Source organism: Sus scrofa, chromosome 3, assembly GCF_054392235.1.
Source record: "Sus scrofa isolate SSC_HxYL_T2T_F1_AM1 chromosome 3, Sscrofa_HxYL_maternal_Yorkshire_Landrace_v2.0, whole genome shotgun sequence".
Lineage (NCBI taxonomy): Eukaryota > Metazoa > Chordata > Mammalia > Artiodactyla > Suidae > Sus > Sus scrofa.
This window is the reverse complement of record NC_139385.1, coordinates 115,106,912-115,133,873: the sequence shown is the minus strand read 5'-3', so window position 1 is coordinate 115,133,873 and position 26,962 is coordinate 115,106,912. Positions and strand designations below refer to the sequence as shown.

The 26,962-nt window shown below is 36.4% G+C and overlaps 1 protein-coding gene across 7 annotated transcripts in view; it reads right to left on the bottom strand.

Moving 5' to 3' along the window:
* PRKD3 (protein kinase D3) overlaps window positions 1-26,962 on the bottom strand; it is a 104,076-nt gene that overhangs the window by 22,019 nt on the left and 55,095 nt on the right. For all 7 annotated transcript variants that reach the window (XR_014842246.1, XM_013996210.3, XM_085019567.1 and 4 more), the window contains exons 3-11: window positions 20,775-20,913; window positions 20,245-20,376; window positions 19,308-19,465; window positions 15,808-16,000; window positions 12,650-12,727; window positions 5,939-6,122; window positions 4,196-4,319; window positions 1,705-1,782; window positions 246-522 (exon numbers count right to left, since the gene is read on the bottom strand). Coding sequence is in view for 6 of the 7 variants with exons in the window: in XM_013996210.3 (XP_013851664.1) it covers window positions 246-522; window positions 1,705-1,782; window positions 4,196-4,319; window positions 5,939-6,122; window positions 12,650-12,727; window positions 15,808-16,000; window positions 19,308-19,465; window positions 20,245-20,376; window positions 20,775-20,913 (1,363 nt within the window). In the remaining variant the exon portion in view is untranslated. The remainder of the gene's footprint in view (window positions 1-245; window positions 523-1,704; window positions 1,783-4,195; window positions 4,320-5,938; window positions 6,123-12,649; window positions 12,728-15,807; window positions 16,001-19,307; window positions 19,466-20,244; window positions 20,377-20,774; window positions 20,914-26,962) is intronic.

The following is a 26,962-nucleotide window of genomic DNA, read 5'->3' as shown; positions in this document are numbered from 1 at the left end:
CTAAGATCACGTAACAGGTTGGCAGAGCCAGGATTTAAATGGAGCCTAGCTCTGGGGATTTTAAGTGTATGTTATAACCAACAGAATTGTCTAAAGGATTTAACTGGTGGTATCGGTTACTAAAAATGGTATTGGTTACTAAAGGTTAAAATGAGCATTAAAAATAAATACAGAAATGCAACCACACCCACAATGTGCTTAAGAACCAAATGGGAAAAAAAGCTATGAAGAAGCTTATTGCTTACTGTGATCTTTCCCTTGCCCTGGAGAAGTACAAACACTTGCTTGAGGGGTAACAGGCATGAGAGCCTGACGAATTGCTTTTTCCCAGCTCTGTGCTACATCAAGTCCCACTCCAGTGGCAGCAAGAACAGGATTGTGAGAGCTGTCCCCATTGTTTTCACCAACAAAGTATACCATAGTGTCAGTGATGATTTCAAAACAGTGTGGGTTGCTGCCTTGTGAAATGTTTGTGAAATCTTGTGGTGAAGATATACGGAGAATTTCTGAAAGTGGAATTTCCTAAAGTAAAAAATTAAAACATTAGAAAATGTGAATACATCTTTGTTTTTATTTTCAAATACATTAAATAATCAAAGATAGGCATTTCTAATGAATACCATTAAGACACAACACAAGTATGCAGTACACAGAACATATAGTCAAGTCTTAATGATAACATCTACCCTGAATGGTCTGCATGTCTGCCAATGCCAGAGGCAGAGCATGGGGTATAATAACCAAGCCGTGATTCAAGCCTGTAGTAGGTCAACAGAACAAAAGGGAGGGAAAGGATTTTGGAGGGCAACTGCCAGTATACCCAACACTCATCATTTCCCAGTTCTCATTAAATCAATTTAAGAACTACCCTACTGGCTGCTGTCTGCAACATACAGCCCCAAAGGGCTACAAAGGAGAAATAACAGCAGCAAAAAGAGGAATATCACTGTAAGTTGTTTAAGCACTCCATTCTGGTTCTGTCCATAATTGTAATAATCATTTATGTTTAGTCTATTTCCTAAGGCAAACAATTTATTTTAAAAAACCCAACCAGATCAAAGCAATTCATTGGTTTCAATTCTCTTTCTTACTGCCACACTGACAATTTTGCTCGCTGTCAGTTTGTGGCATGGCAAAACGTGAAGCAAGCCAAGCAAAGAGGATTACACAAAGGAGAAGACCCAAAAGAAGCCTCTGAGGATTGGAGGCTAAGGTAAAATGGAATATGGGAGAATGCCAATACTACATTGGCCTCTTCTGAACCTGCAATGCTCATGGACTTTCTTAGCAGTCTAGTCTAAATTCTAGCAGAGGCATCCCTTGGTAGGCAAAGGGGATTGGTTCCAGGACTTCTTGCAGATACCAAAATCCATGGATGCTCAAGTCCCTTATTTAAAATGGTAAGGCATTACAGATACATAGGACCACTTGTATCCAGAAGGAAAGCAGGAGCAACCTGACAGGCAGACCAAAACCGAGAAACACAGAACAGAAAACAACCTTTGGTAGCAGGGCTGTTGTGGGGGTAAAATGGAGGGGGCAGGGGACAGTTACTTCAACAGAGAACTTAACAGTGACTTCCATAAATCATTATTAGGCAGAGCTGTAATATCCCAACATAACAGTTAATAAATACTATTTAGATATATTTGAAAAACACATCTTTTAATGTACACATACTTTTTAAAGATACGACATCTTTACCTTATAATACTTTGATCCGGATTCGTTTTGAAACAATGTTAAACATTTACTGTCCAGTCTCCAATAATGCCTTTTTCTCTATAAAGTAAAGAGAATAAAACTGTGAGGCTCAAAAGTAAAGACTCCTCCAAAGTGCCTGAGCTTTCCTTTCCCTTTCACTTCTATTCATAAATTTGTACTTCTGAAGAGGTTTAAAATTCATGAGGTTCAAAATTCAGAAAATTCAAAGCATATGCATTGAAAAGTATACTTCCATTGTCATTCAAATCTCACTCCCACCCTGACTCCAGGCAAGCAATGTTATTAGGTTTGGGGGGTTCTTTTCTGAGAATCTTAAGCAATGCACAGACAAATACGTATGTATTACACAGACAGACAGGCAATGTACCTATAGGCTAAATTTATAAAGGCTGGCTTACTGGGTTATTTTACTCGACAGTGTTAAATTATCCTACACAACATCGGACCCAATTTATAGTCTCATCAGTAACATAACAGTGACCATTTACTCAAACTTTCTCTAATGCAGCATGGTACTACACTTTTTGATCTTTGCTACACAGATAAATAAAAACTGGTAATTTTGGTTAAATTTTTAATTGCATTTTTTTGTTAAAGATTAGATCAAGATCTTAGATTTACAGGTCACTTCTATTTTGTCTGTAAACTTGCTGTTCATATTCCTTGCCCATTTTTCTATTTTGTTGTGGTCTTTTTGTTATCAATTTGTTGGCACTCTTTACATATAACAGAATTAATCCTTGCTTAGAAGATGAGTTGAAAATACTTTTTTCAGTTTGCCATTTGTCTTTGCTTTTGTTTTTTGCCATGCAGAATTTTGGTGACTTTAAATAATTTTTTAAAATTAATACTTTTTTGGAGCAGTGTAAGGTTCACAGCAAATTAAGGGGAAGATGAAGAGACTGTCAACACCCCTCCTAGAGTGGTACATTTGTTACAACTGATGAACCTACACTGACACATCACAATCACAAAAGTCTATAGCTTATACTATGGTTCACTCTTGGTGTTGTATATTCTATAGGTTTGGACAAATGCATGATGACATGTAGCCAACATTATAGTTATCACATGGAGTACTTTCACTGCCCTAAAAATTCCATGTTCTGCCTATTTATCCCCACCTGTCCCCATGCCCAACCTTGATCTTTTTTCTGTCTCCATAATTTTTCCTTTTCTAGAATGTCATATAGTTGGAATCATACAGTACGTAATCTTTTTACATTGGCTTCTTCCACTTGGTAATACACATTTAAGACTCCCCATGTCTTTTCATGGCTTGATAGCTCATTACTTTTTAGTGCTGAAAAAAATTCCATTGTCTAGATATAGCACAGTTTAGCCATTTACCTACTGAGGGATATATATTGCTTTAAAAATTTTGGCAACTATGAATAAAGCTACTATAAATATCCATATGTAGGTTTCTGTGTGGACCTTGGGTAAACAGCAAGGAGTATATACCACTGCTGGATCTTATGGTAAGAGCATTTTTAGTTTTATAAGAAACCAATAAACTGTCTTTTAAAGTCAGCTATACCATTTGATATTCCTACCAGCAATCAAAGGTCCTGTTGCTGTACATCTTGCCAGCACTTAGGGTTGTTAGAGTTCAGGATTTTGGCTATGCTAATAGTTGTGTAGTGGTATCTCATTTTAAATCTGCATTTCCCTGAGGACATATGATGTGGAGCATCTACTCATACACTTATTTCCCATCTATGTATCTTCTTTGGTGAGGTAAGCATTAAGGTCTTTGGCCCATTTTTTAGTCAAGCTATTTGTTTTCTTACTGATGAATTTTAAGAGTTCTCTGTATAATCTGGAGAACAGTTTTTTTAACAGGCGTCTCTTCTGCACTCATTTCCTTCCAGTCTGTCTTGCTTTTTCAATCTTTGCAGAACAGAAGTTATTATTATTATTATTGTCTTTTTTTTTTTTTAAATGGCTGCACCCACGGCATATGAAGTTCCCAGGTTAAGGGTTGAATCAGAGCTGTAGCTGCTGGCCTACACCACAGCCACAGCTACACAGGATTCAAGCTGCATCTGTGACCTACACTGCAGCTCATGGCAACGCCAGCAGATCCTTAACCCACTGAGCAGGGCCAGGGATTGAACCTGTCTCCTCATGAATCCTATAGTCAGGTTCATTACTGTTGAGCCACAATGGGAACTTACAGAGCAAAGTTTTTAATTGTAATGAAGCTCAGTGTTAGCTAATATTTCTTTCATGGACTGTGCATTTGGTGTTGTGCTACAGACCTGTTTTGAATCTCTATTGCTCTACCAGTTTACAAAAACAGTACATTAAATATTCCACCTTTTGAAAATTCTTTACAAATTTAACTATAGTTCTAGTGTACTATGATGTTTTAATACATATCTCATTCTCATTTTGATTTAAAACATGTTCAAAATAAAGAACATAACAGTTTCACTACCATAATAAAATGTCTACGATTACTGACCAGGGTGTCCCTGCTGGTGTAATGGACCATCCACCCTTCCTTCACCATCGTGCTGCTCTTCCTCTTTGTGTGCTTGATGGACTGTACAACTCTCATTAGCGGAATATTATTGCTTGTTGATGGACTAAAAAGTAATTTAAAATTTATGACAAATATTTATAATTTCAATTTAAAAAATCAAAATACTAAAAACTCATCAAGATTTTAAAAAATTCTTCAAAATATCTTTAAGACAAACAATGGCTTAAGAACAAGAAAATAGATTAATCCTGCTACGATGATACATAGTTAATGTGTGAAAGATGAAGATAATACTCTAAGTCATCATTATTTGTCATTCATATTTTCTGGAGGGTCACAAGGTATAAAAGCAATGAACAGTGCTGAAAGAATCCTCCTCAACTGGAAAACCTGGAGCCCAGGAGAGGGTCTCATTTGACATTGCTGTTGAGAAGAAATCTTCCTACCCTAGGCAGCATGATAAATTAGTAAATTCAGAACAAGTCAAAAAGTAAGCATATCTATACTCCAATTCATATGTTCGAATGTCAAATTCCATTATTAATTCATGTTGTCAGCAAAAAGTGCTTAGAGTAGAAGATACTGAAAGGAAAATGATCTATAGATATTAAGAAAATAAAAATAACAAATAATAAAATGAGTCAAATTAAGTAATAATGAAGCAAGGCAATAAAAGTGCAGCTGGAGAAAAAAAGCAATTTGGGAGATTTGTGTGAAAAATATACTGTTTTTTGAGTCTCAAATGGTTAAATACTTTCTCTTATATTACAAAGTACTCATGATTAGGAAATTAACTAAGTTCTCCTTAGTCTCCAAACTGAGTAAACATTTGTTAATAATGATAATGATAATGATAGGTGTAATTTAATGATAAGGCAAACTGAATTTAGTAATGTGAGATGAATAATAATCTATTTTTTCTAAACACCTATTTGTTGCCAATGAAAAACAAAATATACTAAAATGTTAAGATTTTATCACAAAATTGTATGTTCTACAGGCTGTAACTACAAAAAACCGAATTTCTTTACACACAGGAGGATATTTAAATTTTATAAACCAATAGCATTTTTACAAAGTGCTAACAGTCAGATTAACTGTAATATGAAAACTGCCCCCAAATTCATCACTGTCATCTTTGTGTAACATTCTCAGGTATAAAATCTTACTGGTGTTTCTAACATCAGGTAATCTGCCTGTGTGAAGAAACCGGTTGCTTTAACTGATGGTTTAGTTCTGGAACTTTGGTGGTGCCTACTCTACAGTTAGATATCATATCTAGATGATATTTAGAGAAAGCATTTTTCTCCTTAAGAAAACAGGATTCCTGGAGTTCCCTCAGCGGAAACCCATGAGGTTGAGGGTTTGATTCCTGGCCTCACTCAGCAGGCCAAGGATCTGGTGTTGCTGTGGCTGTGGCGTAGGGTGGTGGCTACAGCTCTGATTAGAGCCTGGGAACCTCCATATGCTGCAGGTGTGGCCCTAAAAAGACAAAAAAAAAAAAAACAGGATTCTCATACCTTCTCATCTTGAGTGGATGGCAAGAGCGAAATAATTTACTGCAGAAAAAATACTGTATTGGATGTAAAAGTATTAGTCACAGCTTAACTGATTTTAAATTATATTTTAGGTTCTACTTAAAGAGATGTGGCTTGTTCTTAAAGGAGCTCCTAGACTAAGCTTGCTACTGGAAGTAGCTTGAAATCTATACACATACGTTACCTGATTGTTTTAACAGCTTCTTCATCTCTTTCCACATCAAGGTCAGATGGATCCAGGAAGAACATTTTATCTTCTGGGGGAGATGGTTCTTCTATGTCATCCAAGCCCCGACTACCATCACTGTTCATGTCACTACTGTCAATATCCATTGGAATATCTGTATCTGTGCCCAGAGTGGAAGGTTCTGTCAAAGTTTTAAATGAATTCAGAATTTTATATTAATGGGATAGCAATACACCTAAACAGAGACAGTATTTAAATGTAAAGTTGCAAAATTCTTAAATGAAAATACAGAAAAATACTTTGTGATTCAGGACAAAAAAATACTTCTTGGATTGACATAAAATGCACAAACTCCTAGCCACAGCAATCAGACAAACAAAAGAATTAAAAGGCATCCAAGTTGGAAGAAAAGAGGTAAAACTGTCAATCTATGCAGATGACATGACACTATATACAGAAAACACTAAAGGCTACACACAAAAACTACTCGAACTGATCACTGAATTTAGCAAAGTAGCAGGATACAAGACTAACATTCAGAAATCAGTTGTTTCTGTACACTAACAATGAAATATTAGAAAAGATTATAAAATAACTTTTATTTATTTATTTATTTATTTTTGCCTTTTTGCTATTTCTTTGGGCCGCTCCCATGGCATATGGAGGTTCCCAGGCTAGGGGTCGAATCGGAGCTGTAGCCACTGGCCTACGCCAGAGCCACTGCAACAAGGGATCCGAGCCGCGTCTGCAACCTACACCACAGCTCACGGCAACGCCGGATCGTTAACCCACTGAGCAGGGGCAGGGACCGAACCCGCAACCTCATGGTTCCTAGTCGGATTCGTTAACCCCTGCGCCACGACGGGAACTCCATAAAATAACTTTTAAAATTGTACCTGCCAAAATTAAATACCTAGGAATAAACCTGACCAAGGAGGTGAAAGACTTAAATGCTGAGAACTACAAAACATTAGTCAAAGAAATTAAAGAAGACTCAAAGAAATGGAAAGATATTCTATGCTCCTGGATTGGAAGAATTAATATCATTAAAATGGCCATATTACCCAAAGCCATCTACACAGTCAATGCAATCCCTATTACATTACCCATGACATTTTTCATAGAACTAGAACAAACAATCCAAACATTTATATGTAACCATAAAAGACCCAGAATTGCCAAAGCAATCCTGAGGAAAAAAAAAAACAAAAAACCAAGCAGGAGGCATAACTCTCCCAGACTTCAGACAATATTATAAAACTACAGTAAAAAAGATAGTGTGGTAATGGTACAAAAACATACATACAGACCAATGGAATAGAATGGAGAACCCAAAATAAACCCAGACACCTACAATCAATTAATCTTTGACAGAAGAGGCAAGAATATAAAATGGGAAAAAAACAGTCCCCTCAACAAGTGATGCTGGGAAAACTGGACAGCTGCATGTAAATCAGTGAAATTAGAACACATCCTCACACCATGCACAAAAATAAACTCAGAATGGTTTAAAGACTTAAACATGAGACAAGATAGCATAAAACTCTGAGAAGGGAACGCAGGCAAAACATTCTCTGACATTAACCATACAAATGCTTTCTTTGGTCAGTCTCCCAAATGAACAGAAATAAAACCAAAAAATAAGCCAATGGGACCTAATCAAACTTAAAAGCTTTTGCAGAGCAAAGGAAACCATAAAAAACCAAAGACAACCTGCAGAATGGGAGAAAATAGTTTCAAATGATGTAAGTTACAAGGGCTTCATCTCTAAAATATACAAACAACTTACACAACTCAACAGTAAAAAAAAAAAAAAAAAAAAAGACCAACCCAACTGAAAAATGGCAGAGGACCTGAATAGAAATTTCTCCAAAGAAGACATACAAATATCCAACAGGCACATGAAAAAATGCTCAACATCACTAATTATTAGAGAAATGCAAATCAAAACTACAATGAGATACCACCTAACAATGGTCAGCATGGCCAGCATTAACAAGTTCACAAAATAACAAATGTTAGAGAGGGGGTGGAAAAAAGGGCACCCTCCTACACTGTTGGGAATGTAAACTGGTGCAGCCACTATGAAAAACAGTTTGGCAGTACCTCAGAAAACTAAATATAGAACTACCATATGATCCAGCAATCCCACTCCAAGGCATATATCCAGACAAAACTTTCATTCAAAAACATACACGCAACCCTATGTTGCTTACAGCCCTATTCACAATAGCCAAGACATGGAAACAACCTAAATATAAATCAACAGATGAAAGGATTAAGAAGATGTGGTATACACACACACAAACTAGAGACTCTCATACTAAGTGAAGTAAGCCAGAAAAACAAAGACAAATACCATATGATATCACTTATATCTGGAATCTAATGTATGGCACAAATGAACCTATCAGAAAAGAAACTCATAGACATGGAGAACAGACTTGTGGCTGCCAAGGTGGAGGGAGAGGGATGGACTGGGAGTTTGGGGTTAGTAGATACAAACTATAGCATTTGGAGTGGATATGCAATGAGATCTTGCTGTATAGCACAGGGAACTATATCTAATCACTTGTGATAGAACATAATAGAGGATAATGCAAGAAAAAGAATGTATATGTATGTTTAACTGAGTCACTTTACTGTATAGCAGAAATTGACAGAACACTGTAAATTGACTATAATAATTTTTTAATACCAAAAAAATAAAATGCACAAACTATAAGGCAGAAAATTAACTAACTTAACTGCATTAGAATTTTAAATTTTGATATGAAAAAAGATACTAAAAGCAAAGAAAACAGCCATCACTATACGTCTGGGCAACTGATTTTCCACAAGGGTCTAAGAAAATACAACGAAGAAAGAATAAACAGTCTGTTCAATAAATGGTGCTAGGACAACTGGATATCTACATGCAAAAAAATGAAATTGGAAACCCTCCTTAAACCAATTATAAAAACTAACTTAAAGAGAATCACAGACCTAAATCTAAGAGCTTAATCTATAAAACTCTTAGAGGAAAACATAAGAGTAAATTTTGTGACCTTGAGTTAGGCAAAGCCTTCACAGATTTACAACCAAAAACATAAGTGACAACAGAGAAAATAAATTAACTGGACTTCATTAAATTAAAAACCTGTGTGTGAAAATGATACCTCAAGAAAGTTAAAAGAGGGGTTCCTTTCAGCGGTAATGAACCCAACTAGTATCCATGAGGACATGGGTTTGATCCCTGGCCTCGCTCAATGTGTTAAGGATCTGGCTGCAGTGTAGACATGACTCAGATCCCACATTGCTGTGGCTGTGGTGCAGGCCAGCAGCTACAGCTCCAATTTGACCCCTAGCCTGGGAACTTCCATATGTGTGGGTGCAGCCCTAAAAAAAAAAAGGAAAGTGAAAATATAGCCTGCAGAAGAGAGCAAGTGTTTTCAAATCATATATCAAATAAGAAACTTACATCCAGAATAAAGAACTTTTAGGAGTTCCTGTCGTGGCTCAGTGGTTAATGAATCCAACTAGGAATTCATTAACTAGGTTTTGGGTTCGATCCCTGGCCTTGTTCAGTGGGTTAAGGATCCAGCGTTGCTGTGAGCTGTGGTGTAGGTCACAGACGTGGCTCAGATCCCGAGTTGCTTTGCCTCTGGCGTAGCCGGTGGCTAAAGCTCTGATTTGACCCCTAGCCTGGGAACCTCCATATGCCACAGGAGTGGCCCTAGAAAAGGCAAAAAGACAAAAAAAAAAAAAAAAAAAGAAAGAAAGAAAAAAAGAAAAAAAAAGCAATCTAGTTAAATGGGCAAAGGACCAAAATAATTATTTCTCCAAAACAGTTGTAAAAATAACCAATAAAAGATATGCAATATCAATTAGCCATCAGGGAAATGCAAATCAAAACCACAATGAGGAATTCCCATTGTGGCTCAGCAGGTTCAGAAACTGACCAGTATCCACGAGAATGCAGGTTCGATTCCTGGCCTTGCTCAGTGGGTTAAGGGTCCCGTGTTGCCGTGAGCTTCAGTGTAGGTCACAGATGCAGCTTGGATCTGGTGTTGCTGTGGCTGTGGTGTTGGCCAGCAGCTATAGCTCTGATTTGACTTCCAGCCTGGAAACTTCCATGTGCTGCAGGTGCAGCCCTAAAAAAAAAGGAAAAAAAACCTCCCAAAAAACAAATCCATAATGAGACATCACTACATACTCACCGGGATGTTGATAATCAAAATGACAGACAATTACAAGTGGCAGCAAGGATACGCAGATATCAGAATTATTAGAATTAGGATACAGCAGAAACTATACACTGCTGGTGGGAAATGAAAAATGGTACAAATGCTTAAAACAGTTTAGCAGTCCTCAAAATTTTTTTAAAATAACTATTTATTTATTTATTTATTAGGGCTGAACCTGTGGCATATGGAAGTTCCCAGGCTAGGAGCTGAATTGGAGCTGCAGCTGCAGGCCTACGCCACAGCCATGAAGGATTAAGTTGCGTCTGTGACCTACACCACAGCTTACGGCAACCGCAGATCCTTAACCCAATGATTGAGGCCAGGGATCGAACCTGCATCCTCATAGATACTAGTTGTGTTCATAAACCACTGAGCCACAATGGGACTCCGAGTTATCAAAATGTTAAACATAGTGTTATCATATGACTCACCAATTCCACTACTGGCTAGTTACCCTGGGTAAAATGAAAACATATATACTCAACTGTACTCAAAAATTCATAGCAGCATTGTTCATAATAGCTCCAAAGTGGATACAAGTCAAAGGACCATTGACTGGTGAATGGATAAAATGTGGTATATTCATAGAGGAATATTATTTGTGAATTAAAAAATAATGAAACTTTGATATATGTTGCCAAATGGATGAACCTTGAAAACATTATGCTATGTGAAAGAAACGAGTCACAAAAGACTACACATTGTATGAGTCCATTTATATGAAATGTCTAAAATAGATAAGCACATAGAAATAAAAGTTGATTTACTGGTTGCCAGGGGCTAGTGTGGAAGAGGGGGTAGGGAGTGACTTACTAATGTGTATGAAGTTCTTTTCAGGGAGATGAAAATGTTCTAACATTAGTCTGCAGAGACAGTTGCAAAATTCTGTTAATTAACTAAATGTGTGAATTGTAAGGTGTACAAATCATCTCAATAAAGCTGACAAAGAATTAACAGAATATGTAACATGACACAGGCAATTTACAGAGGAAAAAACCCTGACCACTGAATATTTTAAGCTCAAACTCATTAATATACAGATAAATGAACATTAAAATAAATATAAATAATATTTCATATCCATTTGTTAAAAGATAGAAAAGTGCAAAGTGTATGAACTACATAAATCTAGGAAAGGCTTTAGTAACATAGAAAATTGCATTAATTCAGAGTAACTGAAAGAAAACTAATCATGCTGCTGGTAGTGGTAGAAACCACCGAAAACATGCCATCAAGAAAAAATGTTAAATTCTTAAGGTGTATAATTTCTACTCCTTATGCTTTTCCTTCTACAGAACTACTTAACATTCAATTTTTACCAGCATGCGAATGTTAAGGAAAAATTATGCTGAAAGTTTACAGTCATCACTCCTTCCTTTCAAAAAAGGTAATCACTTTAATAAATATAATCTTGAAAAGAGGAAAAAAAAAAACCAAACAGGCAAAAAAGCAAAAATGATTATCTAAAGATTATTTCTTAGAGAAAGAAAAAGACAGTCCAATGAGTTCCAAAGATTATGGCCTAAGAAGCCCAAACCATATGGCTTCAAATTCCAACTCAACTAACTTGCTGACTGAATTTCTTAGGCAAGTTACTTAATGTTTTTATGCCTAAATTTACTCATCTCTAAGTCCTCATCTCAATCTCAAAAAGTTATTCTTAGTTTTAAATGCCAACATATATAAGTTTAGAACAGTGCCTGGCATACAGTAAACAGTCAATAAAAATACTAGAACTATGAAACAGTCCTTTTTCTAAGGAACTATTGCAGGTTTTTTGTTTGTTTGTTTGTTTTTGTAGATAGAGACCACGTTATCATGGGACTCTATTTTTTTTTTTTTTTTTTTTTGTATTTTTGCTATTTCTTTGGGCCACTCCCGCGGCATATGGAGGTTCCCAGGCTCAGGGTCGAATCGGAGCTGTAGCCATTGGCCTACGCCAGAGCCACAGCAATGCGGGATCCGAGCCGCGTCTGCAAGCTACACCACAGCTCGTGGCAACGCCGGATCGTCAACCCACTGAGCAAGGGCAGGGACCGAACGAACCCGCAACCTCATGGTTCCTAGTCGGATTCGTTAACCCCTGCGCCACGACGGGAACTCCTTGTTTGTTTTTTTTAATGGCTACATCTATGGCTTATGGAAGTTCTTGAGCCAGGGACTGAATCTGAGCTGCACCTACCACTATATGCCACAGCTGCAACAACACCAAGATTTTTAAAATAAGTTCTGTGATGTCTAAAGTTAAAAGAAGATATGCAGCACCAGTGGCCACGTTAGACTACAGAGTTGGTAAAGGAAAGACAAGAAGGCATAATTAATAAAAATATACCATTACTTATTTCCATATTTTGCTTGATTATTAAATCAGAAAAAAAGTCAAAGAAACTAATCAAAATAAAATATGCAAATATAACCCTACGATAACCTAATACACAAAAGAGTTGTGATCTTTTAAAGAAATTAAGAAAAATGCTTTTACCTCCATTGAAAGTAACCTCTCCAAGGCAGTCTCTTGGTACTTTTGATGCACAGCGTTTATGGCAGTTGAATTTACAATCTAAAATAAAATATTTAGCTTATTAGCTTATGTAAAAAGGCATCATCAGATATGGTTAAAGACTTTCTTTACTCACAAATAAGAGTATAATTAATAACTCAGGTCTTGGATTAAAGGTCTGGTTTCAAATTCTGACACCACCTCTTAATAGCTGTTTAATTGCACAGCACTCAGTTTCTTTATCTGTAAAATGAAGTTTATACTACTGGTATAACACTTTGTCAAAATGTTGATGGCAGCTCCATGTTTCCTTCCCTTACTTCATATTCTTCTTTCCACATCTCCCTTAAGAGTTTCTCAGGCTGATTAAATTCCTTTCCAACATTTGTCAGGCACTTACTTTTAATTCCTAATTATTAGGACCTGGCACATATGCAGAAGAGACTGTGATTCTACAACCATTTATTAGCAATTAGGGCTTTCCCACGCAACCTTGTGAGGAAGGACTGGGCTTCCGTTATATACTACTATACATGTAGTATATAATGTCTCTCTTCAGCCTGCAGGAACCTCAGAGCTGACTGAACTGTGGATCAGTGTCATCGGGACCAAGCTGTTCAACAGTACTATGTAACTCAGTGGTTCTCAAACTATGGTCAGCAGCATCAACATTCACTCGAGGTCTTGTCAGAAATGCATGTTCTTGGGCTCCACCACTGAGCTGCTACATCAGCAGCTCTGGGAGTGGGGCTGAGGAACGTGTGCTTTAAGAACTTCTTCAATAAATAGTGCTATAATTACTGTCTAACATCACCTTCAAAATACTTCTACCAGCAATAACTGGGTAAAAATAATTTCAAGTCCTGACTCAGAATAACTTTGTAACCCTTCTGATTCAAAAAATTCTGGGTATCCAGCAAATAGCACAGGGTAAATTAGAAGAAAAAGCTCCATGGAATTAATTACTTGGTGGGTGATAAAACTTGTGTTATGTAACAATGTCTTTCAAAACAAGAGGTCCAAGGAGATCATATATGATATTAATATCTTGCATACATCTAAATAATTAATTTTTTATCTCAAGAGGTTTTACAAATTGTGAAAATAACAAGGTTCCCAGAATAGAGGTCAAATCAGAGCCTCAGCTGCTGGCCTACACTACAGCTCACAGCAACGCTGGATCCTCAACTCACTGAGCAAGGCCAGGGATCTAACCTGTGTACCCCTGAATGCCAGTCGGGTTTGCTAACCACTGAGCCACGATGGAAACTCCTGTTTATTTTTTCTTTTATTGTATACGAAAGAATGCCTTAAAATGCCTTAAAATTTTAATGTAACAAAGCAGAAAACAAACAGATGAATGAATAGCTGCTCTTAGAATTGTTATTTTCTCAAATGATCCGGCATGAGTATTTTATCTTAACTATTTCTTTTTTTGGTCTTAGCTTGACAAGTGAATGAAAATTACTGTTTTACTTTTTAAGTACCTTAATCATATTATAAAAATATGGGGGTCACTGAAATAAATTATGATTTTTTGAAAATTAAAATAGCTTAGCTAAAGAGAAATAAGTCTGCTACTTTCTGAACCAATATAAGCATAAAACATTTTTCTTTTAGAGCTCTAATAATCCAGCAGTAGACTTAATTGGTTTTAATTCCAAAATTCATTAACCTACAGATTTACTTTAGTTCCTCTATAAAATACTATTCTTTTTTTGCACATGGTTTTACAGTGTTTCTGTTCTCAGCAAAATGGCACTATTTACTATTTTTGCCTAGATAATCTGTTGGCGTGAATTTGTACATCTGTTCTCAATGTTCTTTCCCAAAACACTCCTTCGTGGCTGCTTGCCAGCACACTTTAGTGATGATACTTTAAAGTATTAATTTATGTATTAATTCATATTAAAAAATAAGCTGTTGAAATAATATTTCAACATTTAATTAAGCCTGCCTGGTGGTTATTAGGTACTTGGCAACAAATGGACAATATATTCTCTATTTGATATTCTCCTATGCAGCCATATATTGCCAAGAAAAGTTTTCTTGGAGTTTCCTGGTGGCTCAGCAGTTTAAGGATGTGGCTTAATCCCTGCTGTGGAGCAGGCTTGATCCTTGGCCTGGGATCTTCATGCACCAACCACCCGCCAACCCCTCAAAAGAGAAACTTTTCTTATATACTTAAGTTAAATTTACATATAATTATTCGAATTAACATTGTAAACAGGATTTATTATTGCAAAGATCTCAACTCTAATGTTTTACCTAGATAGGACTAGTTTTATATAAAAAGTATGGTGGTATCAAAAACTGTTAAAATATTCACATGAAAAACAGGGACATAAGATTATAGAGAGATTACTTATACCTTATCCTAGCTCAATGCCTAATAACACATTGAAACTCTGTATTTTGATTTTAACATGATCGTGAGGCATTGTTGATAAGATATGAGACAGAAAGATAAAATCATCTTTAAAAAGCATGAAAACATGTACCTAGAAGAAAACATTTTTTCATTATTCTATTAAAAACCTGATTCATTATGTTTTTGGAATACTATGTTAATTTTCTGGGTTAGTATCCAAATATATGTGTTTCCTATTATAACTCCAGTGGCTTCTACTATATTTTGCCTATTTCAGTTTGAGTACTCTCTGAAACAACAATTTCTGTATAGCTTTCATAGCTACATAATTAAAAACGAAAATAACAAAATCTCTGTAATGTGTGTGTGAGTGTGTGTGTGTATGAATATTTAATGGAAAGAGGAAAAGCATTATTTTATATTTTGGGCAGTGTTTGGCTCTAGAATAGGAATGACTTAAGCTCAAATATTAGCTTCTTGCTTACTCACAGTTTTATATTGGCAAATATTAAGCAGCCATACCTCAGATCCAAATTCTAGTTCTGCAATTTACACTCTAATTTTTCTTCAACGTAGTTCCTTGTATATAGCACACGTTACAGATAGCAGTCATCAATAAATACATGTGTTTGCTTATTTATTTTTTCCTTTTTCAGTAAACACCTATGGGACCAATTTATTTAATGCTTCTGAAATAAAAATATTTTAAACCTTTATTTGCTAACACAAACAAATAGGAATTTTAATTAAGAGAAACATCCAACCTTACCTTTGCACTGCATTCCTTGGCGAAAGAGGCCTTTCAGCAACCGCTTGCAGTACTGACATATTGTAGGACGGGTATAAGAGTGAACAGCAAACGTGTGTGGAACTTTTACCCTGCACATTACCATCTTCTCCATCCAGATTGGGCGACCACTCCAAGAAGGAATTCTCTTACTAGGTTCTTGATGAATATGCGACTAAAACATAAGTAATTACAATAAGTGAAAGTCAATACTAAAAACAAAGTATTAAAAACAGGGCTTGACCACAAAAGCCATTTATTTCAAAATTAAAGCCAAAAATCTAAAAATGTGGATTTCAGCGGTTTGCTTTGGAAGCTTAACTTACCAACCCTTGAATGAGAAAATTGTAGAATTTTTTTGCTATTATTTATGCCAAAGAAAAAAATATATACTTTCATCTTCACATTCACTGATTAACTATTATTTGCACATATGACATTTTACAAATAAAAAACCAAACTTTAAAATGAATTTATAATATGTTTAATCCTTTCAAAGACCTTACCAAGAAATGAATCGGCAGGAAAATTAAGTAAACTCAGAAAGTGTTAGTGCTGCCCATGTTGAATTACTGAACATAATGTCTGACAATATTTAGAAACAAATTCTAGTTTTTCAAGTGTAACAAATACTAAAGCAAGTATTTATAAAAATCTAAGTTTAATTAATTATGATGATACATATAATGGTAGATACAAACTAACCAACTTTGCCCCTAGTTATTATGCTTTAAGAAATTTTTTGATATTTTGAGTAACTTTCCAGTTATTTGAGTTTTTTTCTCTTAGGTGAGCAAAAAGGAAAATTAAAAAAGGCACTGGTTAAAAATTTTTGTGTAATCTGAGGGACAAATGGACTTTTAAACTATAAACCTTTCTATGTACACAAAGGAAATAATCAATTTAAATTATAGGTCAGATCAATGTGGCTCATTCCATTCATTCAGCATTCACTGATTATTACAGGCCACGCCCTACACTATATCATCAGGGATACGAAAATGAATACAGGCCATTTTCTCAAGGATAAAATCCAAACATCTAACTACTATCTAGATTACAGATGCTAATTACAGATTTTGTTGTAGCTGCCTATATCTTCACTGCCAAAACTGCCTTCTACAACTAGTAATGTCTGTAACTCAGAGAAGTTGAGTCATTCTATACTGACATGTTCAACCAATAGAAGCAAAAGAAGCCAGAAGAAACTAAAAGACAAAGAGGCATATAGGAAAAATAAGAGGACAAGAAAATACAAGGCTTTTTTTTTTTTTTGAAGAAAGCAAAGAAGGAAAAAGAAAAGGACAGACCACTGGAGGACAGCCTATAAAAACAACACAAATGGAGCCTCTGATGGACAGTCTTTTACTAACAAGTAGTCAGAAATGTTCTAAAGCAAATTATGAAGGAATTTAAGAAAACTACAAAAAGAATGTTAAAACCCAAAACCAACTTGCTTGCTTCAGCTGTCTAAGGAGTCCTGCTCTAATCTGGCCCACCCTTCCTCCATGTACAGAAAGGAGCACCACAGTGATTCTGCAGAGCTGATAAAACAGTCAGTGGGAATAACATATGTAGCCCTCCTCCATTCCCTCAGTATCATTTTACCATGCTTCCTTCCCTCTGATTTTCCTCCATGAGCTCTTAGCTCTTCTCTTACTGTACCTTCCTCCTTTTTGAGACTGCATGCTTGGACGGACAAATGTAACCCTGTGACATTCCTCTCTACAATTTCTACTTGTTCTAAAATACACTGCACAATCTAACCAATTCAAGCATGTCAACTCCTTTTACTTTCCTAAGGAATTTCCATCTTCAGGATAAAATATAAATGAATGAATTAAAAGTTAATACTTTATTCATCTGCTCTGTCCTGCTATTTCCTAATCTTGCAATACTTAGGGTGTGACTGACATACCAGTATCTTTTGTGGGGTTCCCAAACAAGATACACTTTCACCCTACAGTCCCCAGTCTCAGCAAAGTTTGCTGTGCAGTTTGTATATAAATTGCATTAACTTTTCTATTTCCAATCTTTCCCCAAGCTTTTGCATATGTTTATAATAACTCTTTGTTCTCAGTTCCTAATGCCATGGAACTCTTCTTCTACTTTAAAAATCCCATAATAGGTCTATACAACATGGAAATATGGGATTTTTATGAAAGAATTTCAAAAGCTTTTATTCTGGTGCTTTGGTAAACAAAATCTTATGACGAAGGTGTCAAGACAAAAAGCAAAAGACTTGATTTTGCCATTAACATACAGAAGACCAAAGAGGTTACAGAGATAAGTTAATGTTAAAACTGCAATCTATGGACGGAAGTCATTTTAGGTAGTATCAAATGAATAAAGCAGTTATTTCTCTCTTCCCCAATCTATTACATTTACCCTTGAGGGGTATAATATATAAGGAAAAGTTACTGATTTAAAAACAATCAGATCTGGGTTGATTTCTTAGACTGCTTACTACTTTGCTCTGCAACTTCAGTGTTGTCACTTGACCAATCTGAGTTCCAATTGTCTCATGGTATACAGATCTAATATCTCTCACTGGAATACTATAAGGATGAGTGGGGTCAAACACTCATTCAGTTATGACTGAAAACTTAGTAAAGTACAAGGTAAGGTGCTCAGGATGGTGGGACAAAGAAATGAACACTGTCTTCTCTAAATAGATCATAAACTTGGAATTCCCATTGTGGCTCAGTGGAAATGAACCTGACTAGGATCCAAGAGGGTGAGGGTCCAATCCCTGGCCTTGCTCAGTGGGTTAAGGATCTGGCATTGCTGTGAGCTGTGATGTAGGTCAGACACAGCATGGATCCCAAGTTGTTGTGTCTATGGCATAGGCTGGCAGTTGCAGCTCTGGTTCAACCCCTCGCCTGAGAACTTCCATATGCCAGGGGTGTGGCCCTAAAAAGGAAAAAAAAAAAAAAAAGATCATAAACTCTGTGAGGACAATCTAGTATACCAACACTATGATATTAAGGTATAATGCTATATACACCACTAGGGAAGTTTGAAAAGTTCTACAGCTTTCAGAAAAATAACTTCTAGGGGAAGATCAGGTAAGGTAGCTATTGAGCTAGGTCTGGAAAAAGCATGTAACAGAAACTAACAAGAGCAAAAGCTTGGGGAAATGGGTATGTTCAGGAAATGGTGACCAGTACAAATTGCTAGAATCACAAAATACATAAAGGTTTCTCAGTGGGGAGTGATATAACCAAAGCTGTATATTAGGTTGTAATGAAGTGTGGAGATCAAGAGACTGATCTTGTGGTCCAAGTGATAAGATGATCCCAAAGTGTTCAAAATGCAATTCATTAGTATTAATAAGCCCTGTGTGCAGTAACGCATTTTAAGTTTCTTAAGTGTAGCAATGTTACTATTTAACATAAAACTTATGTTTTGGAAAAATATCATATAACCTAAAAATAAAGAGTAAGAAGTAAAATGCCCTTCTATTATCTTAAAATACATACCTCTTCAGTAGGAAGGGCTACATATTCAGTCTGTAGGGGTCTTGGAACTGAGAGGCCAGGTCCTGGCAGGGATACATTTGACAGACGTCTCTTTCTTACACCACTACAGTTATTTGGAATCTTGAAGGCACATCGTTTATGATAATTTAATCCACAGCCTAAATGTATTTTAAAAAATAAAAAATTTTTTTAAATAAACAAAACTTTAGAAGTGTGTACATAAAAAAATAGATGCTTCTTTATTTTCTCTGGCAGCAATAGTTATCCTAATGAAGAACCCAGATGACAAGCCAAGAAAAGGAAACATGTAGAAAGGTTAAGTTAAGGTTAAGTAGTGGTTCTGGAAGTGTGCTCCCCAAGACAGCACCTGAGAATGTGTTAGAAATCTAAATTACTGGGTTCCACCCCAGACCTACTGAATCAGAAGTTCTGGGGATGGGGCCTAGCAGCATATGTTTTAACAATCCTTGAGGCCTTGATTCTGATGCATAATAAAGTTTGAGTACCACTGACTTAGAGCACTTGAGCAGACTGTGGACTGTACCAAACTCCTCCCATGGCATGTGAAAATTACATGAAATTTGAATTTCAGTATTCATAAATAATTTTATTAGAACACAGCATGCTCATTTGTTTACAGTCTGTCTATGGCTATTTTCATGCTACAAGAGTTAAGTCATTTCAAGAGATCACATGGCCAACAAAACTTAAAATATGTATACTCTCTGGCCCTTTTCAGAAAAAGCTCATTGACTAATCAAAAATGTACACCTGCATCCTACCCCCTGCCAATTCTAATTCAGAACAACCAGATCTCTCCAAATCTAAACCTTGAGTACCACTTAGTCACCAACTGATGACCTTCTTTCACAGATAATTACAGAATGCAAATGTGAAATCCTATTTCAAATGGGATATAAAAATTTAGAACACATACCTTCACATTTTAGGCCCTGACGTACCAATCCCCAGAGCATTTCACCACAGTAATCACAAAAAGTAGGAGCTTTGTAAGAATGTACATACAGAGTATGTGGACGAATCTGGAAGTCTTCTACTGTGGCCAAAGCTTTAAAAAAAAAAAGTTACATAAACCTTATACTTGTAATTGCGATGAGATTAAGAACATGGACCATGATCATTTATGTCAAAGTGCACAGAATCATTTTTTCTCTGAAAGTTTCACTGAACCGTTAATTATGTTCGGCATTTAATAGTGTGGTTTTCAAACTTTATTTTAGGAAGTTCACCAGCTTCAAATAATTTTAGCTCCAAAAGTAGTCTGTAAGTAGTTATTTTGATGTACAAAACCATTTTCTCAAGGTGACATGATTACAAATAATTGTTAGATTTATTTTAGCTAGTTAAAAAAATTATTTAACTTATACTAGGAAACAGAACACTAAAGTTAAAAAAAATTGTGGAGCTTTAACTTAAAAAGGCAACAAAATAAAGCTATTTACTTACCTGAAAGAACAACTTCCACTAGGTCTCCTTCATGTATTTCATCTGCTGAGGTAATCAGCTGCAAAATATTTTCTGAGTTCATGTCATGACGAAAGAGAAGGATTTTGTCATACATGCCAAAGAATCCACACTCTGGAAACTGCAAGAAAACAATCCTTTATCAATATAGCCATAGCATTCTATCTTTTCAAGTAAATGATTCAATCTTATGAAATAATTTTAAATGTAGTTTGCAACCGAATACTGCCTACTTGCTAATAATTCTATTAATATCAAAAAAAGATCAACCACATGCTCAAGCATCCTGGTTAATTTTCTTGTTTTTTTATTTGGCCACAGTCGCAGCATAAGGAAGTTCCTGAGGCCAAGAATCAAACGGAGCCAGCAGCAGTGACAATGTCAGATTCTCAACCTGCTGAGCCACTAGAGAACTACCCCTGGTTAATTTTCAAGTTCAAAAATATAAAAAAGTAAGCATTAGAAAGAATCATTGTTTATCCTAAAACACTTGTCTCTTAGAAGTATAGAATTTCTTTTTTATTGTTGTTGTTATTGTTGTTGTTGTTGTTGTTGTTGCTATTTCTTGGGCCGCTCCCGCGGCATATGGAGGTTCCCAGGCTAGGGGTCGAATCGGAGCTGTAGCCGCCAGCCTATGCCAGAGCCACAGCAACGCGGGATCCGAGCCGCGTCTGCAACCTACACCACAGCTCACGGCAACGCCGGATCGTTAACTCACTGAGCAAGGGCAGGGACCGAACCCGCAACCTCATGGTTCCTAGTCGGATTCGTTAACCACTGCGCCACGACGGGAACTCCCAGAATTTCTTTATTCAGTTATGGAAAATAAAACCTTGAACTTAACCACTACTACTACAAAGCCTGAGAGAAGCAGTCTTCCCTGTCCTCTAGAACTGGGCTTCCCATACAGTTAGCCACCAGCCACATGCAGTCATTTAAATTTAAGTAAATTAAAATTAAATAATATTAAATGTTTAGTTACTCGTTCACTCTAGCTACATTACATGTGCTCAGCTGTCACTATGTGGCTACCATTTCAGACAGTGTAGATGTAAAACACTTTCATCATCAGAGTAAATTCTATTGAATAGTGTTGGTAGGAGGTAAGTAATTTTCAAGCCACAGTTACAAGAACACCAATTCCAACATTTTTGCCAAATGCACCTATAATCTCTAGCATTTATCTAACATTTTCTTTAATCTATTTACTGTAATTACAAATACATGATTCTTTAGAGTACCTTCCTTTTTTTTTTTTTTTTTTTTTTAATGGGTCGCACCCACAGCATATGGAAGTTCCCAGGCTAGGGGTCAAACTGGAGTTACAGCTGCCGGCTTACACCAAAGCCACAGAAATGGTGGATCCAAGCCACATTTGCAACCTACACCACAGCTCACCATAAGGCCAGATCCCCAACCCAGTGAGTGAGGCCAAGGATCAAACATACATTGTCATGGATACTAGCTGGATTCATTTCTGCTGTGCCACAACAGGAACTCCATATAGTACGTTCCTTTTTAAATAAACTTTGGCCAGAGCAGACTTGCAGATCTGCTTGTGTATGCCTGTATACGTATATTATTTCAAGGCTTCCACATTTTGTGACTACATTGCTGAGACACTTTGGGGATTAGTATACCAAGGACTAAAATATGAAGGTATGAGTTCTAAAATTTTTCATAGTTAATAAAGAGAAAAACTTGGAGTTCCCACTGTGGTGCAGTGAGTTTGATTCCTGGCCGAGTTAAGGATCTGACAATGCAGCTGTGGCTCAGGTTCTATCCCTGGCCTGGGAAATTTCATATGCCTCAAGGGCAGCCAAAGAAAAAAAAGCAAGAGACAGAGAGAATATCCTGAGTTTTTGCTTGCAAAAAAAGTGTAATTTTTAAATCAATTAAAAAGAAAAAAAAGACCATTTTTTTAAAACTATAAGTGCCTTGGGAGATGCTGCTGCAGATATTTCAAATTTCTATAGTTTATCTCAAAACTGTATATTCCCACTGATTTATTTTTCTCCTCATTAAAGGATATCTTTAATGAACTATACAGTATGTCACTGCCCTGCACTGAAGGACCTGATATGCATCTGTCACTTTAGAGGCACTTTTGCAGGGATATTGCTAAGGACAAGTCACCTATTTCATATGGTAGCTCTTTGTGATGACCCATAAAAGAAATTTCTCAGGTTGGTTTTATAATATGAACAATTGATTATGTAACTATGTTTTCTTGTTTACTTTGCCCACTGGAAAAGGGCAAGCCAAATTTGTAGTCCATTCCTAAGCATCAGTCTAAGATCTTAGTGTATGTCTTTTTAGGTGCACATACCAAATAAGCTTTATCTTATTTTGTAACCTTAATTTTCCCATTAAAAATTCTTGCATATATCTCTCTAAAAAGGTTTCAATTTTTTGGAAAAATTAAACTTTTAAGAAATGAAAATGACTTCATTAGAAATTTAAAAGTTGATCTGTATTTTTAAAAACCTGAGTAAATAAAAGTGCAGAAATACTTACAATTTTTAATACTAAAAATTCAATTATTTGAGTTAATAATATGTATAAAATTTCATATGCTTTAAATATATCTAACAGCGTAAGAATTTTCCACTGAAAAGAGTGAAACAGAAAATCAAAAATAACTTTCTTCAAATTTTAAAGTTTAAATTTTATTAAATTTTATTTAGTTATTATTAAATCAGAAATCATCTAATGGAGAGTAAAGCATCCCTATAACTAATGTGCAACAATTCCTAAGGATTACTAAAAAAGGTTTTCACATTTCATCCTTCTAAAATCTTTTTTTTTTTTTTTTTTTTTGTCTTTCGTCTTTTTATGGCCACACCTCGGCATATGGAGGTTCCCAGGCTAGGGATCGAATCGGAGCTGTTGCTGCCAGCCTACACCACAACCACAGCAACATCAGATCCAAGCCGCATCTGCGACCTACACCACAGCTCATGGCAATGTCGGATCCTTTACCCACTGAGCAAGGCCAGGATCGAACCTGCAACCTCATGGTTCCTAGTCTGATTCGCTTCCACTGTGCCAAGATGGGAGCTCCTCATCTCTATAAAATCTTTAACAAAGTAATTGTATAAGGAGTTCCCGTCCTGGCTCAGCAGTAACGAACCTGACTAGTATCCATGAGGACATAGTAGCTTTGATCCCTGACCGCACTCAGCACTGCCATGAGCTGTGGTGTAGGTCCCAGATGCAGCTCTGATCCCACATTGCTGTGGCTGTGGCCCTAAAAATAAAAATATATAAATAAATAAATATAAAAAATTGTATGAATAGAACTCATTTTAAAAATTCACCTTTGGCGTTCCCGTCGTGGCGCAGTGGTTAACGAATCCGACTAGGAACCATGAGGTTGCGGGTTCGGTCCCTGCTCTTGCGCAGTGGGTTAAGGATCTGGCATTGCTGTGAGCTGTGGTGTAGGTTGCAGAGGGGCTCGAATCCCGCATTGCTGTGGCCCTGGCGTAGGCCGGCGGCTACAGCTCCGATTCGACCCCTAGCCTGGGAACCTCCATATGCCGCAGAAGCGGCCCAAAGAAATGGCAAAAAGACACACACACACACACACACACACACACACACACAAAAAATATATTCACCTTTTTTTTCACATCTTCTAAATGTAAGGCATTGGCCCTATGGTTTGCAAATGTAAGACAGTCAGTCTTTGCCTTCCAGGGGCTTACAATCCAGTAGAAAGAGAAATAAAACAAATATAGAACATGATAAGGGAAATGCCAAAAATGAAAAATAAAATTCTAGGAGTTCCTGTCGTGGCGCAGTGGTTAACGAATCCGACCAGGAACCCTGAGGTTGCAGGCTCGATCCCTGGCCTTGCTCAGTGGGTTAAGGATCCAGCGATGCTGTGAGCTGTGGTGTAGCTCACAGATGCGGCTCAGATCTCGTGTTGCTGTGGCTCTGGTGTAGGCCAGCAGCAACAGCTCTGATTAGACCCCTAGCCTGGGAACCTCCATTTGCCGCACAAGCGGCCCTAGAAAAGGCAAAAAAAGACCAAAAAAAAAAAAAAAAAATTCTAGAAGAGGGAATAGAAAACTTTAGGAAAATAGAATATCACTAACAGTGATATTTGAGCAGAATTACAAAGAGAAGCAAGGTTTTGATGGGCAGAAAGTGAAAGCATCATCATCGAGAAAGTACAAGGTAAAGGAGAGGATATGAGTAAGTGGACCCCTATGACTGAAGAGTGAAGTGTGGGGGTGGGGGGTGGGGTAGGAAGAAGTCAAAAAATGCACACAGGAGCTCAACAAGGGCCAGAGAGAGAAACTTGGAATCAACAGAGCTGAGTTCAAGCTTTGCAACCTACTAACTATAGCACCTTAAATAAGCTGCTTAACCTCTCTATGCTCCTTGTCTATAATTGGGAATAACAGGACTACTAGTTTTAAATGATTCTTGTCAAAATTAAATTACCTGATGGCTATAACACTCAGCACAGTGATCAACAAACATTAGCAGTTCATATTATTCTATATCCAAGAGGGAGAGACAGAAGGTCCCTGAGCAAGGCAGTAACACAATCAAATCTATATTTTAAAAAGATAATGTTGACAGCACTATGCAGGAGGGACTGGAACAAGGAAGAGACCACAGCAAGCTCCTAAAGAAGGGAGAAGCTATTGGTCAGGAAAAAGGTTATCAGGGTCTGGATTATATAGTAAGATGATGGAAAGTAAAACAAGGGAACACTTTCCTCTAGAAAATACCTTTGGTAAATTATATGGATCACTATTGCTAGTTTGACCAAGCTACAAGTCCCTATAACTAAATAACTAAATAAACACATCAATGAGTGAGGAAAAACACCAAACTAAAAAATTTATGGCTTAGAAAAATACATATAAAATAATCTTGATAAAAACACACTAGCATTATTAAGAAACTAAAGAGCAAACAAAAAGAATTATAGGGAGTATTAAGAATATTTATTTAAGATAAGCACTTGTGTACCAAACTGGAAAGCCTTCAGTGATGACATGGAATAAAGTAACTTGCTGACTCGCAAATATTTACGTACTATATTTATCTATACGGTTGAAATGTTACAGGATTCCAAGGGAAAGAAAATGAAATACCTAGCCTGTGACAAACAGATTTCTGCTATTCATGATTGGGTGTGCTTGGTAGGATATTTAGGAATTATCTGGAAAGGAAATGCCCCATAAAATGAAGTAACAGAAATGTGGCTTGAAAAAAGCCAGAGAGATCATTAAACACTGCCATGGAACACCAGGAAACGGTGTGGCCAACCTTTAAAAATATTATGAATCTTGAGTATATTAAAGATAAACATCTAAAAAAAGAACAAGGAAATAAACCATAAACATACACTTTATTTATCTATTTATTTATCTATGGCCACACCCGCATCATGTGGAAGTTTCCAGGGATCAACACACTTTTAAAAAAACTAAACAATTGGGAGTTCTCTTGTGACGCAGTGGGTGAAAGATCCTGTGTTGTAACTGCAGCAGCTAGGATCCCTGTTGTGGTTAGGGTTTGATCCCTGGCCTGGTAATTTTCCACATGCCTTGGGTATGGCCAAAAAAATCCTCCCCAAACAAAAAAGCACCCAAACAATTATATTGAGGAAAACATTCACCAAAAAAAAAAAAAAAAAAAAAAAAAAAAAAAAAATCTATTAATAACTATAATCTGAAAATACAGGGACTGACTCTTCATGATTTTTAAAAATTCAGAAATTGGTTTTCAAGGAGAATTATCTTTTTCTTACAACTGCATTAGGTGTTTATTTCACACTACTACAAGCCTCAGGATATTATGAAACACCTTTCACAGTACCCCTCCTAGGATTATTGACCCCACCTAATATCCTCACCATCATACCTAGAAGGAATATTATCACTGTTCATTACATCAACCTTAGTAATTCTAAATACACATTTCATCTTACCCAGCATAATATCTATCGTCCTGCTGGTATTCACAGCTTGCAAGGCTATACTTGAGTTATCCCTATTAGTGACAGTTTCAAATACATATGATGGCTACTGTGTATAGTCTCAGACTTCTCCAACGTTAAAAATAATAATTACTACAATTACATTAACACCAATCAAAAAACAATATAATCTGAATAACCACTACAACTCACAGCTTACTCATTGGTT